This window comes from Pelobates fuscus, chromosome 1 (genome assembly GCF_036172605.1).
Source record: "Pelobates fuscus isolate aPelFus1 chromosome 1, aPelFus1.pri, whole genome shotgun sequence".
Taxonomy (NCBI): domain Eukaryota; kingdom Metazoa; phylum Chordata; class Amphibia; order Anura; family Pelobatidae; genus Pelobates; species Pelobates fuscus.
Window position 1 is genome coordinate 355,409,934 of NC_086317.1, and position 25,100 is coordinate 355,435,033.

The 25,100-nt window shown below is 42.8% G+C and overlaps 1 protein-coding gene across 2 annotated transcripts in view; it reads left to right on the forward strand.

Annotated features, from left to right (window-relative positions):
* TBC1D4 (TBC1 domain family member 4) overlaps positions 1-25,100 on the forward strand; it is a 173,517-nt gene that overhangs the window by 86,716 nt on the left and 61,701 nt on the right. For both annotated transcript variants that reach the window (XM_063425922.1, XM_063425927.1), the window contains exon 2: positions 10,831-11,424. In XM_063425922.1, coding sequence (XP_063281992.1) covers positions 10,831-11,424 — 594 coding nt within the window. The remainder of the gene's footprint in view (positions 1-10,830; positions 11,425-25,100) is intronic.

The following is a 25,100-nucleotide window of genomic DNA, read 5'->3' on the forward strand; positions in this document are numbered from 1 at the left end:
GGACCCTGATACACACTGGGGGGGGGACCTACTGTCCTCCCCCCCGGCCCCCACCCCTGCGCGGTGCGTGGGGGCCATAAATCAAAATGGGGGGAGGACCCACTGTCCTCCCCCACCCCCACCCCTGCATGGTGGGTGGGGGCCACAAAAATAATGAGGGGAGGGACCTACTGTCCTCTCCCTGGCTCCCACCCCTGCACGGTGGGTGGGGGCCATAAATCACAATGGGGGGAGGACCACCTGCACGGTGGGTGGGGGCAATAAAAAAATTAGGGGGGGACCTACTGTCCTCCCCCCGGCCCCCACCCGTGCACGGTGGGTGGGGGCCATAAAAATGAGGGGGGACCTACTGTCCTCCCCCCTGGCCTCCACCCCTGAGCGGTGGGTGGGGGCCCTAAATAAAAATCCCCCCCCAATCAAAGCGGACTAGGGGTCCCCAAGCCCCTAGTCACCCACCCCCAAAAAGTTACCCACTACCTACCCCCCTCACCCTAAAAAATAGTGAAGGGGGAATAAAATAACTAACCGACGCAATTTAAAAAAAATAAAAAATAATCCATCTTCACCCATGGAGGGCTCTGCGCAGATTGAGCTCTGCAGGGTGGGGGAAGGCTTATAAAGCTTTGCCACGCCCTGCAATTAGGCTAAGAACACTCTGATTGGCTGGTTTAAGAACTTTCTCACGTTGTGTAAAATGACACAGAGCACTTTGATTGGTTAGATTCCAAGCCCACCAATCACAGTGCTCTGTGTCATTTTACATAGCATGGGAAAGTTCTTTGGAATTTTCCCACGCTGTGTAAAATGACAAAGAGCACTCTGATTGGCTTAAACCAGCCAATCAGAGTGTTCTTAGCCTAATTGCAGGGCGTGGCAAGGCTTTATAAGCCTTCCCCCGCCCTGCAGAGCTCAGTCTGCGCAGAGCTCTCCATGGGTGAAGATGGATTTTTTTTTATTATTATTTTTTTTTTTTTTTTGATTGCGTCGGTTCTTATGGCTTTTTATTTGGCCTTTTTTGGGGCTGAAAAAAGAAGATTTTAGAAAAAAGAAGACGTCAAATGGTAAGTTGAATTTTTCTTTACAGGTTAGTTATTTTATTCCCCCTTCACTATTTTTTATGGTGAGGGGGGTAGGTAGGGGGTTACTTTTTTTTTGGGTGGGGGGGCTGGGTGACTAGGGGCTTGGTGACATTTTTATTTAGGGCCCCCACCCACCACTCAGGGGTGGGGGCTGGGGGGGGACAGTAGGTCCCCCCTTATTGGTTTTTTTAGGGCCCCCACCCACCGCTCAGGGGTGGGGGCCAGGGGGGAGGAGGACAGTAGGTCCCCCCCCTCATTATTTTTATGGCCCCCACCCACCGCGCAGGGGCGGTGGCGGGGGGAGGACAGTAGGTCCTCCCCCCATTGTGATTTATGGCCCCCACCCACCGCGCAGGGGTGGTGGCCGGGGGGGAGGACGACAGTAGGTCCCCCCCTCATTATTTTTATGGCCCCCACCGCGCAGGGGTGGGGGCGGGGGGAGGACAGTAGGTCTTCCCCCCATTGTGATTTATGGCCCCCACAATAGGTCCTTCCCCCATTGTGATTTATGGCGCAGGGGTGGGAGCCGCGGGGTGAGGACAGTAGGTCCCCCCCCTCATTATTTTTATGGCCCCCACCCACCACGCAGGGGTGGCGGCGGGGGGAGGACAGTAGGTCTCCCCCAGTGTGTATCAGGGTCCCTGAGGACAGGTGTCAATCCATATCTGCCAAGTGACCCTATGTAGGGGGAACAGTCCCTATTCTGCTCTGTGCCAGTTTGTATCAGGGATCCTTAGGACAGGTGTCAATCCATATCTGCCAAGTGACCCTATGTAGGGGGAACAGTCTCTATTCTGCTCTGCGTCAGTGTGTATCATGGTCTCTGAGGACAGTTGTCAATCCATATCTGCCAAGTGACCCTATGTAGGGGGAACAGTCTCTATTCTGCTCTGTGTCAGTGTGTATCATGGTCTCTGAGGACAGGTGTCAATCCATATCTGCCAAGTGACCCTATGTAGGGGGAACAGTCCCTATTCTGCTCTGTGTCAGTGTGTATCAGGGATCCTTAGGATAGGTGTCAATCCATATCTGCCAAGTGACCCTATGTAGGGGGAACAGTCTCTATTCTGCTCTGTGTCAGTGTGTATCATGGTCTCTGAGGACAGGTGTCAATCCATATCTGCCAAGTGACCCTATGTAGGGGGAATAGTCCCTATTCTGCTCTGTGTCAGTGTGTATCAGGGTCTCTGAGGACAGGAGTCAATCCATATGTCAAGGTGTCAATATGTCATATGTTAGGTGTCAATCCATATCCATTGTGATTTAGGAATGTTAGGTGATTTATGCCCTTTATGGATTAAAACCAGACTCTGCATCAACTGTGTCATTTCCCATCGGAGTTTTGCCATGGATCCCCCTCCTGCATGCCACAGTTCAGGTGTTAGATCCCTTGAAACAACTTTTCCATCACTTTTGTGGCCAGAAAGAGTCCCTGTGGGTTTTAAAATTTGCCTGCCCATTGAAGTCAATGGCGGTCCGCCCGGTTCGCGAACGTTTGTGGAAGTTCCCGTTCGCCATTCGGGAACCGAAAATTTTGTGTTCGCGACATCACTACTCAGGTGATACTGTACAGGGGTGGGGAAGTTTTAGGTTAGAGCAGTAGCCTAGTCTATATGTCCCTCGTGACTATCTAATTGTCTTGTCACACAAATTTATTTAAATTCAAATAATTGTTTTTTACCTGCCTAGAGCCCTCTACATAGAGATATGTGCTAGGCTGCTAGCTATGTGTGGTGTGTGATTTCTGTGTAATGTGTTTGGTGGTTTGATGTGTGCTGGCTGTATACAGTGTGGCACATGAGGTGGCACTGCCCCCCCAGACACCGTGTAGCAGCCCTCCAGCTTACCTGTGATGGGGTTAAAGGGAAAAAAATACCTATCTGGAGCCTCAAACTCAATTTTCTGGGTGTGGTGTGATCGCAATTCCACACCCTGTTATACACAACTTTTAGTGATATGTGATAAACAAATCATGAAGTTGAATAACCATTACTTATTATAATTTTATAGAGTAGATACCCTCAACACAGTCTGTGGTATTGTTATTATTTTTGTAAAGGTTTTTTTTTTCCTGAAAAACATGTCCAAAAACATTTCCTCTACACATGCGGTAGCTGTTAATAAAGTATTACGCACAGAGAGTTTGTCAGTGATCTACTTGCCCTAACATACAATGTTATGAATTATTACACTTTCCTTTGCCATAATTCCCCCAATTTAACAGTCCCACGTGTTACCCACTTTAGCTACATTTTAACTTTTCTATACACTGTTGCATGTGACATAGGCTAGATGTTTGCAGAGTGTGATTTTATTTATAAATATCTTTGTGTTATTTTTAATGATTTATATTTGACAAATTTCATTTCAAGGTCACGGTGACTGTTATGGAGCTTGTGGTATTTCTTTTCTTTAGGCTGAATAACACTTTGCTCTTTCAAACTATTATTATTACTGTGTAAAGCCAGTGTTAGTCTAGGCAATTGACTGTGTTGATTGCTACAATAACATTTTGATAACAACTGTACTATAATATTCAGGCGTCCTTAGCTGAAGCCAAAATGTGTCTATTTCGGTGTACTTGTGTTTCATTTGTTTAAATTTTTTATGGTCCTTGATATCAAGCAAAGGGGACACTGACAGTGATGTTAGCAAGCTATTTAACTCATGCAGTGCTGACGTGATCTGATACAGATGATTAAAATGCAGTCCGTGGACTCCATAGTTCTCAGTATGTCTGCAGTAGTTTAAAACACTGTGTAGACTTACATTTTTTACTTGTAAATAAATCGGAAAGGTGATAATGCTCAGAGTTTGCGGGGAGGGTGGATTCTTAAAAAAAATCTTATCTTGAAAGAACACTGTATTCCTTACACAATAGTGCCCCTGCACGTATTGCCCTTATTTACAGTTTGCCGTAAAAGTTAATGTAAGATAAAAAATATTTTTACTGACCTTTCCTTTTACTCTCCTTTTTCCTGCGCCAACGATCCCTCGGCACTGCTCACTTCACTGTCTCCCACAATCTCATGGAGGATGCATGTCCTCCTCCACGATGGTCCAGTCCCGTGCTTCTCATAAAGAAGCATTGGGGAACGGATGTGCATGCTTGGCGACCGCTGTGTGTGCATCCAAGCTTTGCCTAAAGTAAAACATTGTATTCAATGCTTTTCTATGGGCGTCTGCATCATGTGGCCGAGTTCTACTCAGTGCAATAGAAGCTTTGGTAAACATTCTAAAATATAATAAGAATAATAAAACATGTCTTACTTTTCAGGGTTAAAAAGACAGGAACACTGCACCCAGACGCTACTATCGTGTCCTTTTAAAAGGCAAAAAGAAAGTAAAGTACAATAAAATCAGTCTATTGGTTACGTAATTAACAATCAATTACAATGTTGTGCTAATTAAACTGTAATAGGCCAAGACAAGACATTTTTACTGTACTTTACACCTCTGTCAGCTTTTAATGAACAGTACTTGAAAACTTGCATTAAGTCTTGCTGTTAGAGGCAGTGAGAGGTTAAGGTCCCAACAGATGTACTGTCAGTGTGATTTCTCTAGAGATAGAGTGGTGCTGTTAGGGCAGATGCTCTTTGTATCGTAATTGCCTCAGCTGATGTTGCTCTGTCAATGTGAAGATAAAGTCAATTCGATTACTTCTTGTCTATTAGATGCACTGTGTTTTCATACAGAAATAATCGAGTTAGATGTAATGCTGAAGCAGTTACAGCTCACCCTTTGTTGCAGGTAATTGCTGTGGCTTGCGAGCCCCATTATCTTTTAAATGTAGATTGTTGCTAACAGGCACAGCAATACTAGGTGATTTGTAAATAAGCTGACTGTGTGGGATTCACAAAAAGTGCAGGTTTCTAGCTGTCGAAAAAAGCTTTTCTGCGTTCACATCAGAGCTAATAAAATTCCATAAACTGCAATACTTTGTATAGGTCCAGTTCACAGTGGAAAACGTAAGTCACAGGGCACATAAGCTTTGACATTGCATAGTTCTTTTAATTGTTTATAAGTTGGAGTCATGAATGAGGTAGATTATTTTTCTAGTTAAAGGAACGCTCCGAGCACCAAAACCACTACAGCATGCCACTCCTTTGTTCCACCCAATTTCTTCCCTCAGACCATCCTCCATGCCATCCCTCACCACCGGAGTGAGGGGGGGAAATCATCACCAGAGGTGGATTGAGCCACCGGGAGAACACAGCTTTGTGTTTGGAGTAACCCTTTTAAGCAATGTGTAACTAATCTAGTCTCCTTCCTTGTCTACCTGCTTTCCTTAGTTGTCAAGTAATGTAAATAGGAGCTGCACTTCACATCACAGTAAGTGTCCACCCCAGTTTTTTTGCCAAGTTAACTAGATTGGTAGAAGCTGCATTGTGCAGAATACCATACCACCAACTCTGGCATCCTACTAAGCAGTGTGGCGTGCCAGTGATGTGATTGTGTCAATGTCTCCAGCCGATGTGAGACAAGAAGAAAGGGGAGGGGTCCTTCCACATTATGTCCTGCCAAAATTGGGATGGTTGGGAGGCATGGCATAACAGAGTTTCCCATGTCATGTGCTGTGTGCAGTATGGGGCCCTTCCTAACCAGTCTGATACATGCAATGAGTTCCTGAAGATATTCTAAGTATTTGTGAATTAAGTTTCTAAAAGGAGTCTTTCTTGGAATGATCCAATGCAGCTCTTCTCTTCTTACTGGCTTTTTATAACCACAGGGAGCTATGCCAGTAAAATAACTCTGAAAGCTGTACGAACATGAAATGAAGCTGGGTAGCAGCCATTACATGTTCTATAACCCTTTACTGAAATAGTGTAGTAGAATATTACATGGTAAACATAACGTGACATCTAAGAACCATAACCACCTTTGCTTTTTGAATGATTTATTTATTTCATATATATATATAAACCACAACGGGAAAAAGAAAGTACACCCACTTTGAATTCTATTGGTTTTACATATCAGGACATGATAGCAATCATTTGTTCCATAGCAGGTATGAAAGGGATACTATAGGAATCTGTATTCCTAGCACTATACTTCCCTCTGGCCCGGCCCTTCTTTGTGCCTCACCGCCCCCCCCCCCTTCCCCTCCCCCAGCCCTCAGAAAGGGTTAATAAACCCTTACTGTACTTACTGCCTCCTCAGACTTCACCCAACTGCAGGGTGCATCTGTGGCGAGCGCTCTGAGTGCGTTATGCCCTTCCCATAGATTGACAGCCACTAGAGGCAGTCTTAACTCTGCAAATAAATGATTGCAATTTATCAGAAACTACAATAATTAACATTGCAGGGTTAAGGGGACAGGAACATTAAACCCAAACCACTTCAATGGAATGAAGTGGTCTGTGTGCCTAAAGTAGTGTCCCTTTAAAAAGTAATGTCCCTTTACAACATCAACACATGACATGACATGACATGATGTATTTAACAAAAATAAAGCCAAAATGGAGAAGCCATGCATGAAAAACGAAGTACACCCTTACTGCTTCCATAGACATTAAGAGGATAAGTAGCAAATAGGTACTGCTAATCAAATGCTCTTGATTAATTGATCATCAGCAAGTGTGACCACCTCTACAAAAGCTAAGGTTTTAGCAGTTTGCTGATCTGGAGCATTCAGGTGTGTGTTGGCACAATGCCAAGGAGGAAAGGCATCCGCAATGATCATAGAGAAGCAATTGTTGTTGTCCATCAAACTGGGAAGGATTGTAAAACCATTTCCAAAACATTTAAAGTCCATCATTCTACAGTGAGAAAGATTAGGTAAAATGGGAAAACATTTGCCAGTTGTTAATCTTTACAGGGGTGGGAATGCTCAGAGAAATTGCAAGAAACCCAAGAGTTCCATCTCAGACTGTATAGGTCTCAGTAAGCATGTTAAATGTTAAGTATGGTGTGTTTGGAAGGGTTGCCAGAAGAAAGTATCTTCTATCTAAACAGAACATGGCAGCACAACTTAGGTTAGCAAAACATTCATCTAAACAAACCACAAGACTTTTGGAACAATATCCTTTGGACAGACAAGACCAAAGTGGAGATGTTTGTGCTTGTTTTTCAGCCACAGGACCTGGTAACCTTGCAGTCATTGAGTTAACCATGAACTCCTCTGTATACCAAGGTGTTCTAGAGTCAAATGTCAGGCCATCTGTCCGACAGCTAACGCTTGGCTGAAATTGGATCATGCAACAGGACAATGATCCCAAGCACACTATCAAATCTACAACATAATGGCTGAGAAAGAAAAGAATGAAAGTGTCGCAATGGCCCAGTCAAAGTCCAGTCCTCAGCCTGATAGAAATGCTGTTTCAGGACCTTGAGAGAGCTGTGCCTAAACAAATGCCAGCAAACCTCAATGAACTGAAGCATCATTGTGAAGATGAGTGGCACAAAATTCTTCCACAATGATGTGAGAGACTGATAAAGTAATACAGAAGACAGTTGCTTCAAGTTATTGCTCCATTTTGGTTTAATTTTTGTTAAATAAATCATGACACGGTGTACTGTATCATGTGTTGTACATCTGAGGTTGCATTTACCTATTGTTAAGACCTGCTAAGGAACAGATGATTGTTATTATGTCCTGATATGTAAAACCATAGAATTCAAAGTGGCTGTACTTTCTTTACCCGACAGCTTATTAAGGGCTGGAGGTTGCAGAACCCAAATGTATTGATTCAGATTTAACTTTTCCATGTCTTCACATGATATTGGTTTGGCTGCCATGAATATGGTACCTGTTGCATGCAGTGACATGCTCAGCTTCCACCACTTGTCAGCCTGATCTGCAAAGTGTGCACTGCATCAACTTCCTACCAGTGATTAGTTTGCAGAGGTTCTGTCTGTTAAGTACTTACAAGTTACTGCAGGAAGCCTGTTGGTTCTTAGCCAAATATTATCATTCGGTTTTCCATAGTTCTTAAGATTTATCTCAGAAGTTTGGAATGCTGATAAAAATCTACATCCAACAGCATGTGCATACTTAAAACACCGAGTCACATAAAATAATGAAAAATAAGATTGAAAAAAATATTGAAAATGATCTGTGTGGGAAAATAGGTTTTAAAGGAACACTGTAAAATTAAAATTAACATTTACATTTTTCAAAATTGAAAAGGAAACACAATTGAATGTTGTCCTCCTAATTAGGGTTAGATTATACCATAGTAATCACTACAGCCCACTGGTGCTATTCCCCGGTTATGGGGCAAACCGTTTTACAACGATTTGGCATTTAAATTAGTCCAACTGGGTGCCAGGTCTCCTCTGTAGTCAGGTTTATGACATCTGGCTTCTGTAACACTGACAGCTGCATCTAAAACTCAATCATAATCTAGAAAGCCTACTACATCATTGTGTTTAATTGCTCTGTGTGTTTTTTTCATTATCTGTGAAATGGTTTCACCTGTCTCTGAGCAGTGAGGCTTAATCTAAGTGGCTCTTCCTATGGTGCCCTATAAGGGCCCAGTGGCTGTAGTATACAGTCAGGTATCCAGAGAATGTATTCTCTACAGAAGTCTGTATCTTTAAATTGATTATACTCTTTAAAAAGAGAAACTAACCGAGAAATGCCCAGGTCAAATAGAAGTACTGGGAGAGATGCTTTTTGTAGGGATGATGAAAATGAAGTACGAGATTATGAAGGTGAAATTGAGGAAGATAGAGAAAATAATAAAAGGTACACACCCAACTTCTTAACAAATTGTTGGTTAAATGGCTAAAGTTTTACAGAGGAAGCTTTCATCAAAGGATTGTTCTGTAGAAGTGTCCCTGTCCCTGTAGCATGTTATGTAGGGGAAAAATATATTAGATAGTATTCATCTCTAGAATGCATAAGAATATCAAGTAAACAAAGTGCCTATATTAAAATTACTCTGCAGGATGCATGTTTTAGTGACATTACTAATGAGAAGGGTGATTTTTAAACTAGCGGAGACTCTTTTAGGGACTGCCCAGACTAATAATGAGATTTCTTCATAGGCTAATTGGCAGACTATTTCCTTCTTCACAAAGCCATATAAACGGTAAATGGCACATGCACCAACTCAGAGACTATCTGGGATAATGTAGTTATAAGAACAAATTACTCGAGAGGTCTACCTGGTCTTATGGTGGCCCTTGATGATGTTAATAATATTTAAAAACACAATGACTTACTAACACAAATAATTTAAAATCCTGATGTACCTGGAGGTCATGGTGATGTTTGCAGATCATTAGAATAAGGACATTTGGCATAACGTGGATTGGAGCAGAGAGCATGGTTACATAATTGCTTGGCTGGTATCCCTTAGTCCAGGGGTTTCAGTATCAGAGCAAACATATTAGCATGTAAAACTGAAAATAATCTGTTACAGATTTCTTCACATAAAATGATTATCCCATACATCAAACCATTATTTTGAGATTTCCATAAGCACACTCTAAAATACCCCAGAAGGTTTAAAGGATCACTATAGTGTCAGGAAAACAAACTCGTTTTCCTAACACTATATAACCCTTAGGTCCCCCCCCCCCCCCACCCTCAGGGCCCCCCTCCCTTGGCGCTGAAGGGGTTAAAAACTCTTCAGTTACTTACTTTAGTCCAGCGCCGGGCTCCCTGGGTGCTGGTGACCTCTCCTCCCCTGCGCGCGCATTCAAACAGTCCGTAGGAAAGCATTTCTCAATGCTTTCCTATGGACGTTCTGCACGCTGAATGCGATTTTCGCATCCAGCGTCACAGAAGCGCCTCTAGCGGCTGTCAGGAAGACAGCCACTAGAGGCTGGATTAACCCTGCAATGTAAACATAGCCGTTTCTCTGAAACAGCTATGTTTACATCTGAAGGGTTAAAACCTGGGGGACCTGGCACCCAGACAACTTAATTGAGCTGAAGTGGTCTGGGTGACTATAATGTCCCTTTAAGTTGCTCAACCCACTGATGTACATTAGAAATTTGCATTTTTTGTCATCTTTTTCAACAGAATCAAACATAAGAAATACAAATTAGATTATTGTGTTCAATAGATGAAAACACAGAAGAAGAAATAAAAAGTGGAAAAAATAGGGGGGGGGGGGGGACCCATAGTGGTTTCTACCGGCCCTTGGCCTCCTTAGACTTATGCTATTTAATCCTGCCAAAGTGTGTTGTTATGGGTGAAAACTCACATTTTATGTCAATGGTCCCATATTTCACCTTATCATTTTGCCTTTCACCATGACTAGATACGTTAGATACTTTTCACCGGAACATTTTAATTTCTAAAGTAATTCTAAATATTTTGTTCATAAACACTAATGACTTTTTATAAAGGCTTAATGTTTGTGTACCCCAGTGGTATGTTTGTGGAATAAAGACAAGCTCAAATGCTGTTCTCTGTATAACTTTATTCAGAAAAAAACAGAAGGTGCACAAGGTTTTGTAAATCACTAGTGGTAGTTTCACCTCTTGTCAGGCTTTGTCATGTTGTCCTATCAGATCTTTTAACTAGATTTGATATTGTTTTATTTTTATTTTTTATATGTGTGTGTAGGTTGGGGATTGTGTGTGTGGGGGGGGGGGGGGGGGGGGATTAGGGAGGAGAGGAGGCAGTTTACTACTCTGGCCTTAAATTTAAATTCTCTCTTCAGTAAATAACCCTGAGAATACCATTGATGATTGTATGTATTTAAATAAATATTTTTGTAGCAATTATGACCGACTTTCTTTCACATTGTGGTATTGTTTCTTATTACAGTCTCCCTTTTACTCCATACAGGTTTCTAACGTGATCTCTAGCATACGGCAGATCTCCAAAGTTTCCCTAAAAGAGGATTCTAAACCTAACAAAGACAACGAAGATGCCTTTTATAACTCACAAAAATTTGAAGTTCTATACTGTGGGAAAGTTGTAATTGCCCATAAAAAAGTCCCCTCTACACTTGTTGATGACTGTATTGAGAAATTCAGCCTGCATGAACGCCAGCGTCTGAAACGGCTGAGCAAGCAGCAGAGTTCAGATTGCACAAGTGACTTTTCTTTGGCCGAGACCGATATCCCGATTTCCCCATCTGATAACCCATTTCTGGAGCAGGACACAGAAGAGGATTGCGGGTCTTCTTCTGGAGGTCATTCTGCTATATTCACAGTTGGCAGTCAGAGCAACCTGGCTTGTCCTAGGGTGACATTCCCTGAAAGGATTTTAGAAGACAGTGGATTTGAAGACCAGCAGGAGTTTAGGTCTCGTTGCAGTAGTGTCACTATCCAGAAAAGAGTGAATGATGGAAAAATACAGCCAAGAAGGAGGCATGCAAGTGCGCCAAGCCATGTACAACCGTCAGACTCCGAAAAGAACAGAACAATGCTGTTTCAGGTATGTAATAATTCACATAAATGATTTTCATCCTTTTTTGAGATTCTGTGACTTGCAGTGCCACCTGCTGCAATCTGAAAGCAATAAAATAAGCCTTTTTGGAACTGAATGCAAGGCTACTTCCCTTTTTAATTCCACGTCTTACACATGCTAAACAAACCATTACTTTTGTTGACTATATTATTATAGTGCATTTTCAACCTGCCCAATACATCAAAGTTCCCCTGTTTTGGAAGGTCCTAATTTAATTTAATTACATTCGTAACAGTTAAAGTTGTGCTCATTTATTTATTTTGATTCCAGTTGTTTGATCTTCAATCAGACACTCTCTGTTGATTGATATTAATATTTGGATTCTCCCGGGTTGCATTCCCCCTCTTTGTCTGATGCGTTATTTATAAAGTATTATTTTTATTTTTAATCAGCAACTGAGAGTTTCAGATAAATTATCTCTAGAATGTTAGGGTTGCAGAGAATTTTAAAAGTAATATACCGGTAGTTAATATTTTTTAACCCCTTAAGGACACATGACATGTGTGACATGTCATGATTCCCTTTTATTCCAGAAGTTTGGTCCTTAAGGGGTTAAAGGACCCTCTAAGTACCATAAGTACTACAGCTTGTTGTAGTGGTTATAGCACTACGCGTGTATGGATGCCTCCCCAGTTTTTCTGTCAAAGAGTTTTTGATCTGATTGATAAAAACCTGTGCTCTTTACTTCCCCGCACTGATAATGCAGTGGTTCTGCATTATTAAATGTCAGTCTTGGACAGAAATAGTGGACTGAGAGAGCTGGGTGAACACATTGCAAGCTATAGTCCTTGTGGAATTTACAGTGTCCCTTTAAGTCCAATGAATGTGAACTGATAGCACAGTTTATATTCCTGAAAATTCACAAACTGTACCCCGAAGAGATTTGCATGGTCAGGTTTCTAGCATGATAATAACTACAATAAGATGCAGTAAGTGCCAATGGTGCTTGGAGTTTACCTCTAAGGCCACAATGTAATATTTTTTTATACACTTTTAAAATGATTTAATATTACGAAAAAAAAAAAAAAATTTCAATATGATATTTTATATATATATATATATATATATATATATATATATATATATATATATATATATATATATATATTTAAATTTTAATATTTTGAAAAAAAAAAACTGTAAACGTTTATCCAAACATTTTAAATCATTTGAACAGCTTATACAAAAAATATTACATCAAGGCCCAAGTGGTTAGAGAAGTAGTTAGAGTAACGTCTCATATTGATTGTAACAGTCTATACTCATTTTATGATGCTAAAAATGAATGTAAAAAGAAACCTGGTGCTATAGCTTTTAAGAAATTCCTGGTGCTATAGCTTTTAAGTGCCGTTTAGGACCCAGGGCCCCCTCTCCCCCCTTGCCCTGCTCTGCCTCCTTGGCTGAGATCATCAAATTTGACAATCTCAGTCTATCCAAGGCTTTCCTATAGGAAAGCATTGGGAGACTATAGTGCATGTGCGTCAAAACTCCAATTCTCCAAAACACCAATGTGCGGCAAAACTCGAGCTGCACCAATTAGCATCTCATAATGGAGACCCTGAATGCCAGTGCTGCACACTGTACAGCACTGCCTCAGGAAACGCCTCTAGTAGCCATCCAAGGAGTGGCCACTAGAGGTGTTCCTAGGCTGTGATGTAAACGGAGAAAAGGCAGTGTGTACATTAAAAAGCCTGCAGAAACATGCTATGGACAGCAGAACAACAACATCAAAGGAACACTATAGGGTCAGGAACACAAACATGTGTTATTGACTCTATAGTGTTAAAACCACCATCTGGCTGCCATTTCCTCTCTAAATATAGTAAAATCTTTTATTCAAGTCTGTAGCTGCTGGTTCTGCCCCTAATCTGTCATCATCAGAAGTGAATCTCTGAGCCAATCACAGTGCTTTCCCATAGGATTGGCTGAAATTGTCAAGGAGGCAGATCAGGGGCAGAGCCAACGCAAGTCAAACACAGCCCTGGCCAATCAGCATCTCCTCATAGAGATTAATTAAATCTCTGGATCTCTATGAGGAAAGTTCAGTGTCTGCATGCAGAGGGTGGAGACACTGTATGGCAGTGCTGTACACTGTACAGCACTGCTCAGGAAGCACCTCTAGCAGCCACATGAGCAGTGGCCAGTGGAGGTATCCCTAGGCTGTAATGTAAACACTGTATTTTCTATGAAAACAGTATTTACTGCAAAATGCCTGAAGGGAATGTTTATACTCACCAGAACAAATAAAATAGGCTGTAGTTGATCTGGTGACTATAGTGTCTCTTTAAGAACGGAACAGCTGTCTATGAGTGGTTCACTGGCTCTGAATCTCTTCCTGAGTTATGTTTCTAGGCTGTTGTATACAGCAGACACACACTCTAAGCAATCCATGTTTAAAATGGAATAATAACACAACACTACCTGCATCAGAAACTCAATAGACAAAAATGATAATAAAAAAGTAAAGTGAAGGAGTTAGTGACATTTTTGTTTTATTTACACAGTAAGATAGATCAATATAAAGTCCTGGAACTATTGCAACAAGTGCAATCATTGTGCTTAATTGGCATGTAACTGAAGGGTGTCACTGTTCCATAGTAAAAACTCCTGATTTTCAAAGTCAGACACAAACTGAAAACCAAAAGAATGCATCTAAAAATGAACTAAGGAAGTCAAACTGGGCAAATGCCGATGGACAGCAATGATCTGGGCACAGGCTCTTACTGCAGATTAGAGAATCTCTCCTGTTGTTATCCAAGTGCCAGTGTGGAGATCAAAGGTTTTCAATATATATATGTGTAAAATTGTCCTGCTCTCACCCCCCATCACACACAATACAGGCCCTATATCACCCAATGCATTTACATACACGCATTGTACCCCTCACAAACACTGTACCTCTCACAAACAATAGATCCCCTTAAAATATACACTCTACCTCCTACAATATTATTGTTATTTTATTATTTACATAGCGCCAGCAAATTCCGTAGTGTTGTACAATGGGTGGACTAACAGACACCCAAATTGTAACCAGAAAAATGGACGCACCGGAACAGAGGGGTGGTGGGCCCTGCTCAGTGAGCTTACATACTAGAGGGAGCAGGGCATAGTGACACAAAGAGTAAAAGTAGGGGTAATGAAATAGGTTGCTAGAAAAGTATTCACTGAGAACTTAGTAAGTTATTTTTGACAGTTGCAGGAGAGGAGTGAAGGGGGGATGAAAACCCGCTAACAGTTTAAATTATATGGTTTCCTGAAGAAGTGTTATTTTCAAGGATTTTTTGAAGGAGTGGAGACTGGTTGAAAGTCTAGCGGAGAAGGGAAGAGAGGACCACAGAAAAAGTGCAGCCCTGGAGAGGTCTTGGAGGTGAGCATCAGAGGTGGGAGTAAGGACAGAGGATAGACGTAGGTCTTCGCAGAACGCAGGGGCCTCAACGGGATTTACTAGTATATTAGGGAGGATATGTAGGTTGGAGCAGTAGGGACTTGTAAGCAAGCACCAGAATCTTAAATTGAGCCCTATATCTAACAGCAAGCCAATGTAGGGACTGACAGAGGGGGGAGGCGTGAGAGGTGCGGGCGGACAGGAAAATGAACCTTGCCGCCGCATTCATAGTAGATTGCAGTGGTGCAATCTGGGAACATGTAAGACCACTGAGAAGGGGATAGTAGTAGTCTTGGTGAGAAAGAACAAGGTTGAGTTTAAGGAAGTGAGCAGCCATCCAGTTGGAAATCGCGGAGAGGCAGTCAGAGACACAAGTCAAGAGGAGCGAAGAGAGATCAGGAGAGGACAGGTAGATTTGTGTGTCATCTGCATATAAATAATAATGGAAGCCAAAGGAGCTGATGAGTTTACCAAGGGAGGCAGTATAGATGGAGAACAGTAGGGGACCAAGGACAGAACCTTGGGGAACGCCAACAGAGAGGGGTTGGGGATAAGAGGCAGAAGCAGAGCCAGAGAAAGAAACACTAAAAGAGCGCTGGGAGAGGTAGTAGGAGCACCAGGAGAGAACAGTATCTCGTAGACCGAGATTACGGAGAATGAGAAAAAGTTTTTGATGTTCAACAGTTTCAAAGGCAGCAGAAAGATTAAGCAGAATTAGGATAGAGTAATGGCTGTGAGATTTAGCAGCGATTAAATCGTTGGATACTTTGGTCATAGCTGTTTCAACAGAATGATGAGCGCGGAATCCAGACTGAAGCGGGTGAAGCAGAGAGTTGGATTTGAGGAAGTCTGTCGATCTTGGAGGCAAATGGCAGTAGTTGGATGGGGAGTTGGGGTCAAGGTTGGGCTTTTTCAGAATCAGCATTATAGTTGCATGCTGGAAGGGTGAAGGAAATGTGCCAGAGGAAAGGGAAAGATTGAAAATTTTAGTGAGAGGAAGTGCAAGAGAAGGAGACAGAGTGCGGATAAGATATGAAGGAATAGGATCAAGGGAACAGGTGGTGGGGTGGGAGGACCGGAGCAGAGCAGAAACCTCTTCCGTTGTAGTAGGTGCGAATGAGCAACAGTGGAGTGAGTGGGGTTGGGTGATGTATTGGAAGGGGAGGGAGAGAGGTTAGAGATCTCTTCCCTGATTGTAGAATACACATTACATACCCTATACATACTCTGGATCCCTTATAGATACATGCACTAGATCCCTTGTACACACTATACCCCCCATACACACATTACTGCACGTATACACACAAACACACACTCTCTCACCCTCTACAGACATAAGCCACACATATTACATTACAAACTCATTTGTGCTTTTAAAAATCCATTATGAAGTGTTTAGTTAAAGCGGCACTGTCATGCCGAATCCCATTTTTTAAACCCGCCTCCACTACATCCAATTGACCCCTTAGTCACCCCCACATGCCCCTAAGCCCAGATAACCTATTTATTATTCTTTATTTTCTGCCCTGATCTATATTCAGGGCACCGCCATCTTTGTGTGGGTAGGTGAAGTTCCTGTGGGACACGTCATCTGCCCACACTAGATAGCCTGTGAGATTCCCGCACATGCCCAGTGAAACACCTGGACATGCGAACGGGAATTTCATCTATTCATTCATTCATCAGACAGATGAATGAATGAATAGAAAAATCAGACGAACAAACTAACACTGAGTATTTTGTTTGTTCGGTTTATTACAAGGAGGGAGCTACCGGCACGCAGCTCCCTCCTTGTAATATGTAAAGACAGAAGCGTCAGGGAGAACTGATCCCCACCACTTCATAAGCCCCCCAGGTCCCCCCCTCACTCTATGGGGGTCAATATGGCCCCCATAATAGTATAAAGGAGAATAGAATCTCCCCAATGCCCCTACTCGCTATACCGCGAGTAGGGGCATGTCCACTAAACAGTGAGCAGCCTACTATCCGACCCCCACCCATGCTCGGCGGGTGGGGGCCATAAATTACAATGGGGGGACGGGGACCTACTGTCCTCCCCCCCCCAGCCCCCACCCTTGAGCGGTGGGTAGGGGCCATAATGATGATGAGGGGGGTGACCTACTGTCCTCCCGCCCCGGGCCCCCACCCCTGTGCGGCGGGTGGGGGCCATAATGATAATTAAACGGGGGGGGACCTACTGTCCTCCCCCCCCCGGCCCCCATCCCTGTGTGGCGGGTGGGGGCCATAATGATAATGAGGGGGGGGGAACCTTCTCTCCTCCCCCCCCGGCCCCCACCCCTGGGCGGCAGGTGGAGGCCATAATGATGATAATTAAAGGGGGGACCTACTGTGTCCCCACCCCCCCCGGCCCCCTCCCTTGAGCGGCGGGTAGGGACCATAATGATAATGAGGGGGGGGGGACCTACTGTCCTCCCCCCCTCCCCCAGGCCCTCACCCCTGTGCGGCGGGTGGGGGCCATAATGATAATGAAGGGGGGGACACACCTACTGTCCTCCCCCTCTCCGGCCCCCACCCCTGGGCGGCGGGTGGGGGCCATAATGATAATGAGGGGGGGACACCTACTGTCCTCCCCCCGCCCCCCTGGTCCCCACCAGGGTGGGTGGGGGCCCTAAATCAAATAACCATCCCTCCATCAAAGGTGACTAGGGGTCCCCAAGCCCCTAGTCACCCACCCCCCACCCAAATAAAAAAGCCCCTACCTACCCCCCTCACCCTAAGAAATAGTGAGGGGGGAATAAAATTACTACCCTGTAAAGTAAAATTAAGCTTACCATTCGACGTCTTCTTTTTTCTAAAATCTTCATTTTTCAGCCCCAAAAAGGCCAAATATATATCCATTATACCCGTCGAACTTAAAATAAAATAAAAAACCTGAGTGCAAAAAAAAATCATCCCTCTTAACCCACGGAGGGCTCTGCGCAGACTGAGCTCCGCAGGGCGGGGGAAGGCTTATAAAGCCTTGTCCAGCCCTGAAATTAGGCTAAGAACACTCTGATTGGTGAGTTTAAGCCAATCAGAGTGCTCTTTGTCATTTTACACAGCGTGGGAAAATTCCAAAGAACTTTCCCACGCTGTGTAAAATGACACAGAGCACTGTGATTGGATGGATTTCAAGCCATCCAATCACAGTGCTCTGTGTCATTTTACACAGCGTGGGAAAATTCCGAAGAACTTTCCCACGCTGTGTAAAATGACACAGAGCACTCTGATTGACTTAAACCCACCAATCAGTGTTCTTAGCCTAATTGCAGGGCGGGGCAAGGCTTCATAAGCCTTCCCCCGCCCTGCGGAGCTCATTCTGCGCGGAGCCCTCCATGGGTGAAGATGGATTCTTTTTTTTGTGCTCAGGTTTTTTCTTTCGTCTGGTTTTTTTTTTGCTCTCTGGTTTTTTATTTTACTTTAAGTTCGACGGGTATAATGGATTTTTTTTGGCCTTCTTTGGGGCTGAAAAATTAAGATTTCAGAAAAAAGAAGACATCGAATGGTAAGTTTAATTTTACTTCACAGGGTAGTAATTTTGAGGCTTTTTGAGGCTTTTTTATTTGGGTGGGGGGGGTAGGTAGGGGCTTTTTTATTTGGGTGGGGGGTGGGTGACTAGGGGCTTGGGGACCCCTAGTCACCTTTGATGGAGGGGGTTATTTGATTTAGGGCCCCCAACCGCCGCCCAGGGGTGGGGGCCGGGGGGGAGGACAGTTGGTATCCCCCCCCCCTCATTATCATTATGGCCCCCACCCGCCGCCCAGGGGTGGGGGCTGGGGGGGCTAGGGGGGAGGACAGTAGGTCCCCCCCCTCATTATCATTATGGCCCCCACCTGCCGCCCAGGGGTGGGGGCTCGGGGGGGGGAGGACAGTAGGTCCCCCCCCTTCATTATCATTATGGCCCCCACCCGCTGCCCAGGGGTGGGGGCCGGGGGGAGCACAGCAGGTGCCGGAAAGGGGGAGGACAGTAGGTCCCCCCCCTTCATTATCATTATGGCCCCCACCTGCCGCCCAGGGGTGGGGGCTGGGGGGGGAGGACAGTAGGTCCCCCCCTCATTATCATTATGGCCCCAACCTGCCGCCCAGGGGTGGGGGCTCGGGGGGGGGAGGACAGTAGGTCCCCCCCTTCATTATCATTATGGCCCCCACCCGCTGCCCAGGGGGGCCGGGGGGAGCACAGCAGGTGTCCCCCCCATTATCATTATGGCCCCCACCCACCGCGCAGGGGTGGGGGCCGGGGGGGGGGGGAAGACAGTAGGTCCCACCCCCCTTCATTACCGTTATGGCCCTTACCCACCGCTCAGGGGTGGGGGCCGCGGGGAGGACAGTAGGTCTCCCCCCCTTATTTTACTTTAGGGCCTCCACCCGTCGTTTAGGAGTGGGGACCAATAGGTTTTTATTTATTTTTTACAGTGAGCAGCCACAGGCTGCTCACTGTTTACTAGACATACCCCTACTCGCGGTATAGCGAGAAGGGGCATAATTTACTAATACTAAGTAATTTTTACTTAGTATTAGTAAATGTGGCTGAAAGACCAATTTAGGTCTTTCAGCCTTTTAGTAGATAGCTCCCTAATACCGTGGGAATTAGGGAATTATCTACTAAGCGGCTGCAAGATGCAGCCGCGGCAACGAATAGGATCGGAGTTTCATTCATTCGAATGAAATTGCGATCCGAACAAAGTGCCGAATTGCATTCTAAAACAAACGAACATACTGTTCTCATTCAGTTAGAACGTAATTCGGCAGTTTCGGCTAAAATGACAGGAAGCATCGTGGGAACAGGGAGGAAAGGTAAGGATCATGGGAAAATTGCTCTGACCAGCAGAAATGAAGCACACTTTGCTCCTCCGCTGGTCAGAGCTCGTCAAGCGGAGGAATCCTCCATAAGGCAAAGAGTCCCTACTTTGTCTTGTGATTTTAAAGAAAACTATAGCAGACAGGAAGAAACAGAGAACAGATCCTGAGAGAGGGGGAGAAGAGGAAGAGATTGAGGAAAGGTAAGTTCGGCATGACAGTGCCGCTTTAATAAATCATCTTTTTCATCTACATTTTAAAAAAGTAACATGTGATTTTGTTGCTGCAATAAATTGAAATTTATCTGTTAGATTGGAAAGCATCGTGAAGACATTAGATTCCAGTAAACATCTTTATCACTGTTGACCTTGTTACCTTTCTGCTGTTCTTCTCTATCCCAATCATCAAGGGAGTAATTCATTTCTAATCTGGGCCTTTTATGAGATATATCTTGTGTAGGGTCTTCCTTTTCTAGAAAACCTTTTTGTTTTCCATGTGTGGATGGAGTACCCTAGGGACAAATAATCCACCTTTTCCAGATGGAAAACTGATCTTTTATGACTTTGTCTGATTATGTCAGTCCATGTTCATGCTATCTTGATGAAGATTTGGCATGTCACAATCCATTTCCCTTTCCCTGCTCTCTATAGAGCGTATGGCAGTCATTCAGTAAACCTGCACGAATCTCTCTAGTGTATCTTTCAGAAATGAGAGAAAATGTATCAAAACAAGTCAGTGTGAAGGAAAGCCAAGACAATAACATCTTTTTAATTTTTGTTGTTGCTATTTTCAATAGAAGCTGGTAATGACATGTCATATTACGCAGCGTTCCAGCCAGTTCTCATGATCACCCAATAAATAGAGCAGCGTTCTCACCTGGTGTTGGGAGGATCATAGTAAACATACGTAGATGCGCTTGCTGAACACTTGCAGTGAAATACAGGCCATTTGTTTTCATCGCAGACCCCTCTGCCCTGCCCATCCCTGCTGATTTCAGACCTACCAAACCTGGCATGTCTGGAGGTGTGTCCCATGCTTATCTACTGTAAGTTAATTGATTGGACAAGTTTGTAATAGCTACATGTTATATTTACTTGGTTAAAGTTTATTGTTTCCAATTTTATATATTCCCAGCAGTTACAGACTTTTTGGGAAGTTATCCTGTGTATGTCAGCCCAATAGGGATGAAATCTAAACTTTAAAGGTTAACTCTAAGCAAATAACTTTACATTATTCTTCACAGCATCCAGTCTCTCTATTTAGACTGGCTTGTATCAGCAGCAATTTTCAAAATTTGCTGCAGCAGTAAGTCTGCCCCCAGGATCTGTAACATGAAAGTTTACATTTTACTTCCTCCTCTATATCCAAGATAGCAGTTCAAGAGATTGCTCCGCAAAGCCTGTTTCACAAAACCCGTGAACGTGATCTAAAACCATAATAGAATAATCAGGCTCTTGGCTTATTGAGCAGTTCTTCATCCTATGTGATGAGTGAACGGAGCATGAGGACTGAACTACATATCCCATGAAAAAAAATGTTTATTGGGCTTCTTCCTGGTCTTGGAAGAGCATGTGCAAATGTATAAACCAAATAATAACACCAGGAGCCATAAGATTGCCTGGTTTTCAATAGAAAAAAAACACAGCATTTTTTTTTTTTAACTTTACCCCCATAATTTTTATTAACAGATCCACATTTTTTTAGTAGAGGATTGTATACGAATGCTAAGGCTGATGGTTTCTAAGCCAGCTTGCCAAAAGAGCTGTTGCAGTGACCTTGATGAACTAATTTGATTCTTGTGTACTCTGCACGTATCAAGATATGACTTAAATCAAACCTGCAACAACCAGATCTTGAGAGAGCACATCAGCCAGCATAGAGAGAATAATCATGAGGCTGCTGTTCAAACATGACAATGTCTGTGTGTGCTAATCTGGAAGAAAGGGCAACTATGCTTGTTTCTATCTTGTAACCGTTTGAGTGCCAGAGGCTTATAGAGCTCACTGTTGTAATGAGATTTTAAGTAGACTACATCTAATTGATGTCACATGTAAAAGAAAATATTTTGTAAGAAATAAACATTTTTTTTCTTTACCCAGTAAGTGGAGAAACAGGTTTCCACGTGATGTAGTTTTAGTTTTTAAATTCATGTTCTATTCCTGTAGCATAGCTTTCATACTCCCTCTTTGGGGTTTAAATCCTCTTTTACTAGAAAAATATTGTTTAAATCTCAATGAAAATAATATTATTGGTCGTAAATGTGTTTTGTAATTACTTCCTGATCTAGAAATATTTTATTCATAAAGTTACAGGGCATATTGAAAAACAGACCTATCTTTGGCCGCACTCCATCCATTTCCATGAAACAAAAATTACCGTCTTACACAAGTCGCACTGTTAGAATTTATGCTACTCTGATTTTAAAGAGATTACACATTGCAGTTTCACTGCTTAATTATCTGCCATTTAGGATTTAAATCACCTATGTTTCTGTCTAAGCACTAGCCACATATCCCCTGGCTGTGACTCATACAGCCTCTGTGAAAAAAGAATAATTTTGAAACCAATCTTAATGCACAGTATGTTTACTTTTGAAGTTCATATCTCCTGCTCTGTTAATTAAACTTTAGTCATGCACAGGAGGTTGTTGCAGGCTCTATAGGCAACCAGCAGAACAGGAGATCAGAAATTCTAAATTAAACAGACTGTACAATAAGGGAAGTTAAAGGTTTGAGCTCTTTTTCAGAAAGTGTGTAGGCCGGCTGTATGAGTTACTGTCAGGGGAGTAGTGACTAGGGCTGTATAAACAATGTTTTAACTCCTGAATGGCATATAATTGAGCAGTATGACTGTAGGGTCAGATATATACCCTCACAGCTTGCGTTCCAGCTAAACTTTAAGCTAGTTTCCCGGTTGGTGACAGATCAGAATGAAGTTCCAGTACATTATCATTATTTGCTCATAACATTATCCACATTATACTTATGTTTATAGCTTGTGTATAATATTGAATTATATGTAAAGGGCACCGAAACAACTATGGGCACCGAAGCAACTTTAGCTTAATGAAACAGTTTTTGTTGTATAGATCATAACCCTGCACTGTCACTGCGCAAATCTCTGCCATTTAGAGTTAAATCACTTTGTTTATGTAGCCCTAATGACACTTGCCTGCAAGCAATATGCACAGCCTTACTAAACTCTTCTTGTAAAGTGGGATCTAATGTTTACACTTACTTTATTGCACAGTCTATTTAATTTAGAATTTCTAATCTACTTATAACTTGCTAGACCCTGCAGGAGCCTCCTGTGTGTGATTAAAGTTTAATTTGCAACTCAGAAGATACAAACTTCTAAAGTAAGTTAACATCTGATTTAACAGTGCTTTCAAATTACACACTTCCAAAAATTGGGCAGTGTAAATATATATAGGTACTTTATAAAAGTGTACACACATTAAAATGGATATTGCACTTACAACATTTGAAAACAAAATCCACATCAGCACATATACGAGAAAAAAAAACAACACAGAAATAGTATAATACCTTAAGGAACAATTAAATATATATATATATAAAAAAAAAAGGAAAAGTAGTCACTCACAAACCAAGCAGATAAAGTTCTGCTCTATTGACCGAGAGTAATAGACCAAAAGGTACACTCCAAGCTGAGGCCTCATCGAGCACCATACACTCGTAGTGCAACTTCCAGGGGAGTGGGGTTGTGACGTTTGAACGCAATGAAATGTTTTGTCAGCTTCATCAGATCACAGATTTACTCATCCCATTCTTCATACTTATACCTCCTCAAAGATCAGCACTTATGAGCGGTGCTAAGCAACACAGTCAATAAATGGACTTATGCAGTCCAGGCATTAATAGTTCAATGACTATTCAATCAGACAGGCTAGTTGATTGTTCGTTGCCTAACTGATGCTGGACGTCCTCACTCTCTGCATGAGGATGTTGCAGCAATGCTTTCCTATGGGAAGGACCTTATGCGCTCGCCGAGCATGCGCATTAGCCCCCCCAACAGGTGACGTCAGGGGAGGCAGAGCGCCGAACCAGCACCGAGCGACATCGGCACTGGAATTGGTGAGGACAGTAAGGGTTTATTAACCCTTACAGTGCTGGGGCTGGGGGCGCAAGGGAAGGGGAAAGAGGGTTCTATGGCATAAGAATTACAGCTTTACATTCCTTACACTATAGAACCCCTTTAAAATGTGCTGACACCCTGTTGTTCTTTTAAAATATTAATTACGTGTTTGTGTAATCTTTATTATATTCTTAATTTTAAATAACATTTCTAGTAAAACCTTTAATAAAAATCTTCAATACTAATACTAATACTAAACTGTTATTGAATTTTTACCTAGAATTTATCAACTCCTTTTTGTGTTTAATTTTTTTTTTCCTTTTGAATTTGACAATTTTTATTGCTTTTAAAGTTAGGGTACAGAAAAGAAAATGGGAAGTGAGAACGAAAAAACCCAAAATACAATGCACAGTACATCGTAGTCGGTGTAGTAACACATCAAGTAAATATCATACCGGTTGACACACGAAAGTACAGTATGACAGCGATATCTAAAATTTGCATGCTAGCGGTAGTTCACATAGTAGCGTTTATAGATTCAACCATGGTCCCCTGTGTGTCCTCCCCTGAGCAGGATGAGGTATACAACATGTTGAGGAATGCTAAGTATGTCAACTAGTTGACAACGTGTCCTGTGCAACAATTTGGTGGTAGGTTTAAGGCCAGATTTTTGGCAGCCAAATCAGGTGCGGGAGTTTCGTTTTTTTTTATGTCCAATAGGCCTCAATATCTATCCATTGTGGGGTGTGGTCTGTATTGTGTGATGATATTATAGTGGACAACAATGCAGCTTTATAGTAGAATTTTATGTTGGGAAAGCACAGTCCGCACTTTTCTACAGACCTATGTAAAACTTTTGATGCCACTTGTATCTTCCGTTTAGCCCATATGAATTGGGCGAATAATTTCTGCATTTATTTTAAATATGGTTTGGACAATCGTATTTGGATTGTCCGAAAGAGATACTGAAGTTTCGGTAGTAGGGTCATTTTGACAGCGGCAATTCTGCCCACCCACGAGAGAAACTTGCATGGCAGTTTTGCAGTAGATCTGCTATTTCCCTTGGCAAGGGTTCGTAATTATGTTTAAATAGGCCTTGTGGGTTTTTCGTACGTTTTAGTCCCAGAAATGAGAAGTAGTCTGCTCTCCAATCTAATGCAAAATATTGTTGTAATGTGTGTAGTGTGTTCGCATCTATATCTATGCTCATGGCTTGTGTCTTAGTGACGTTGAACTTGCAGTAGGAGTTTTGGCCATAGATTGTGATTTCTTTCAGTAAGTTCGGTAGAGATACTTGGGGTTGCTTGAGCGTGAGCAAGACATCGTCAGCAAACAAGTTTTCCTTATATACCCGGTT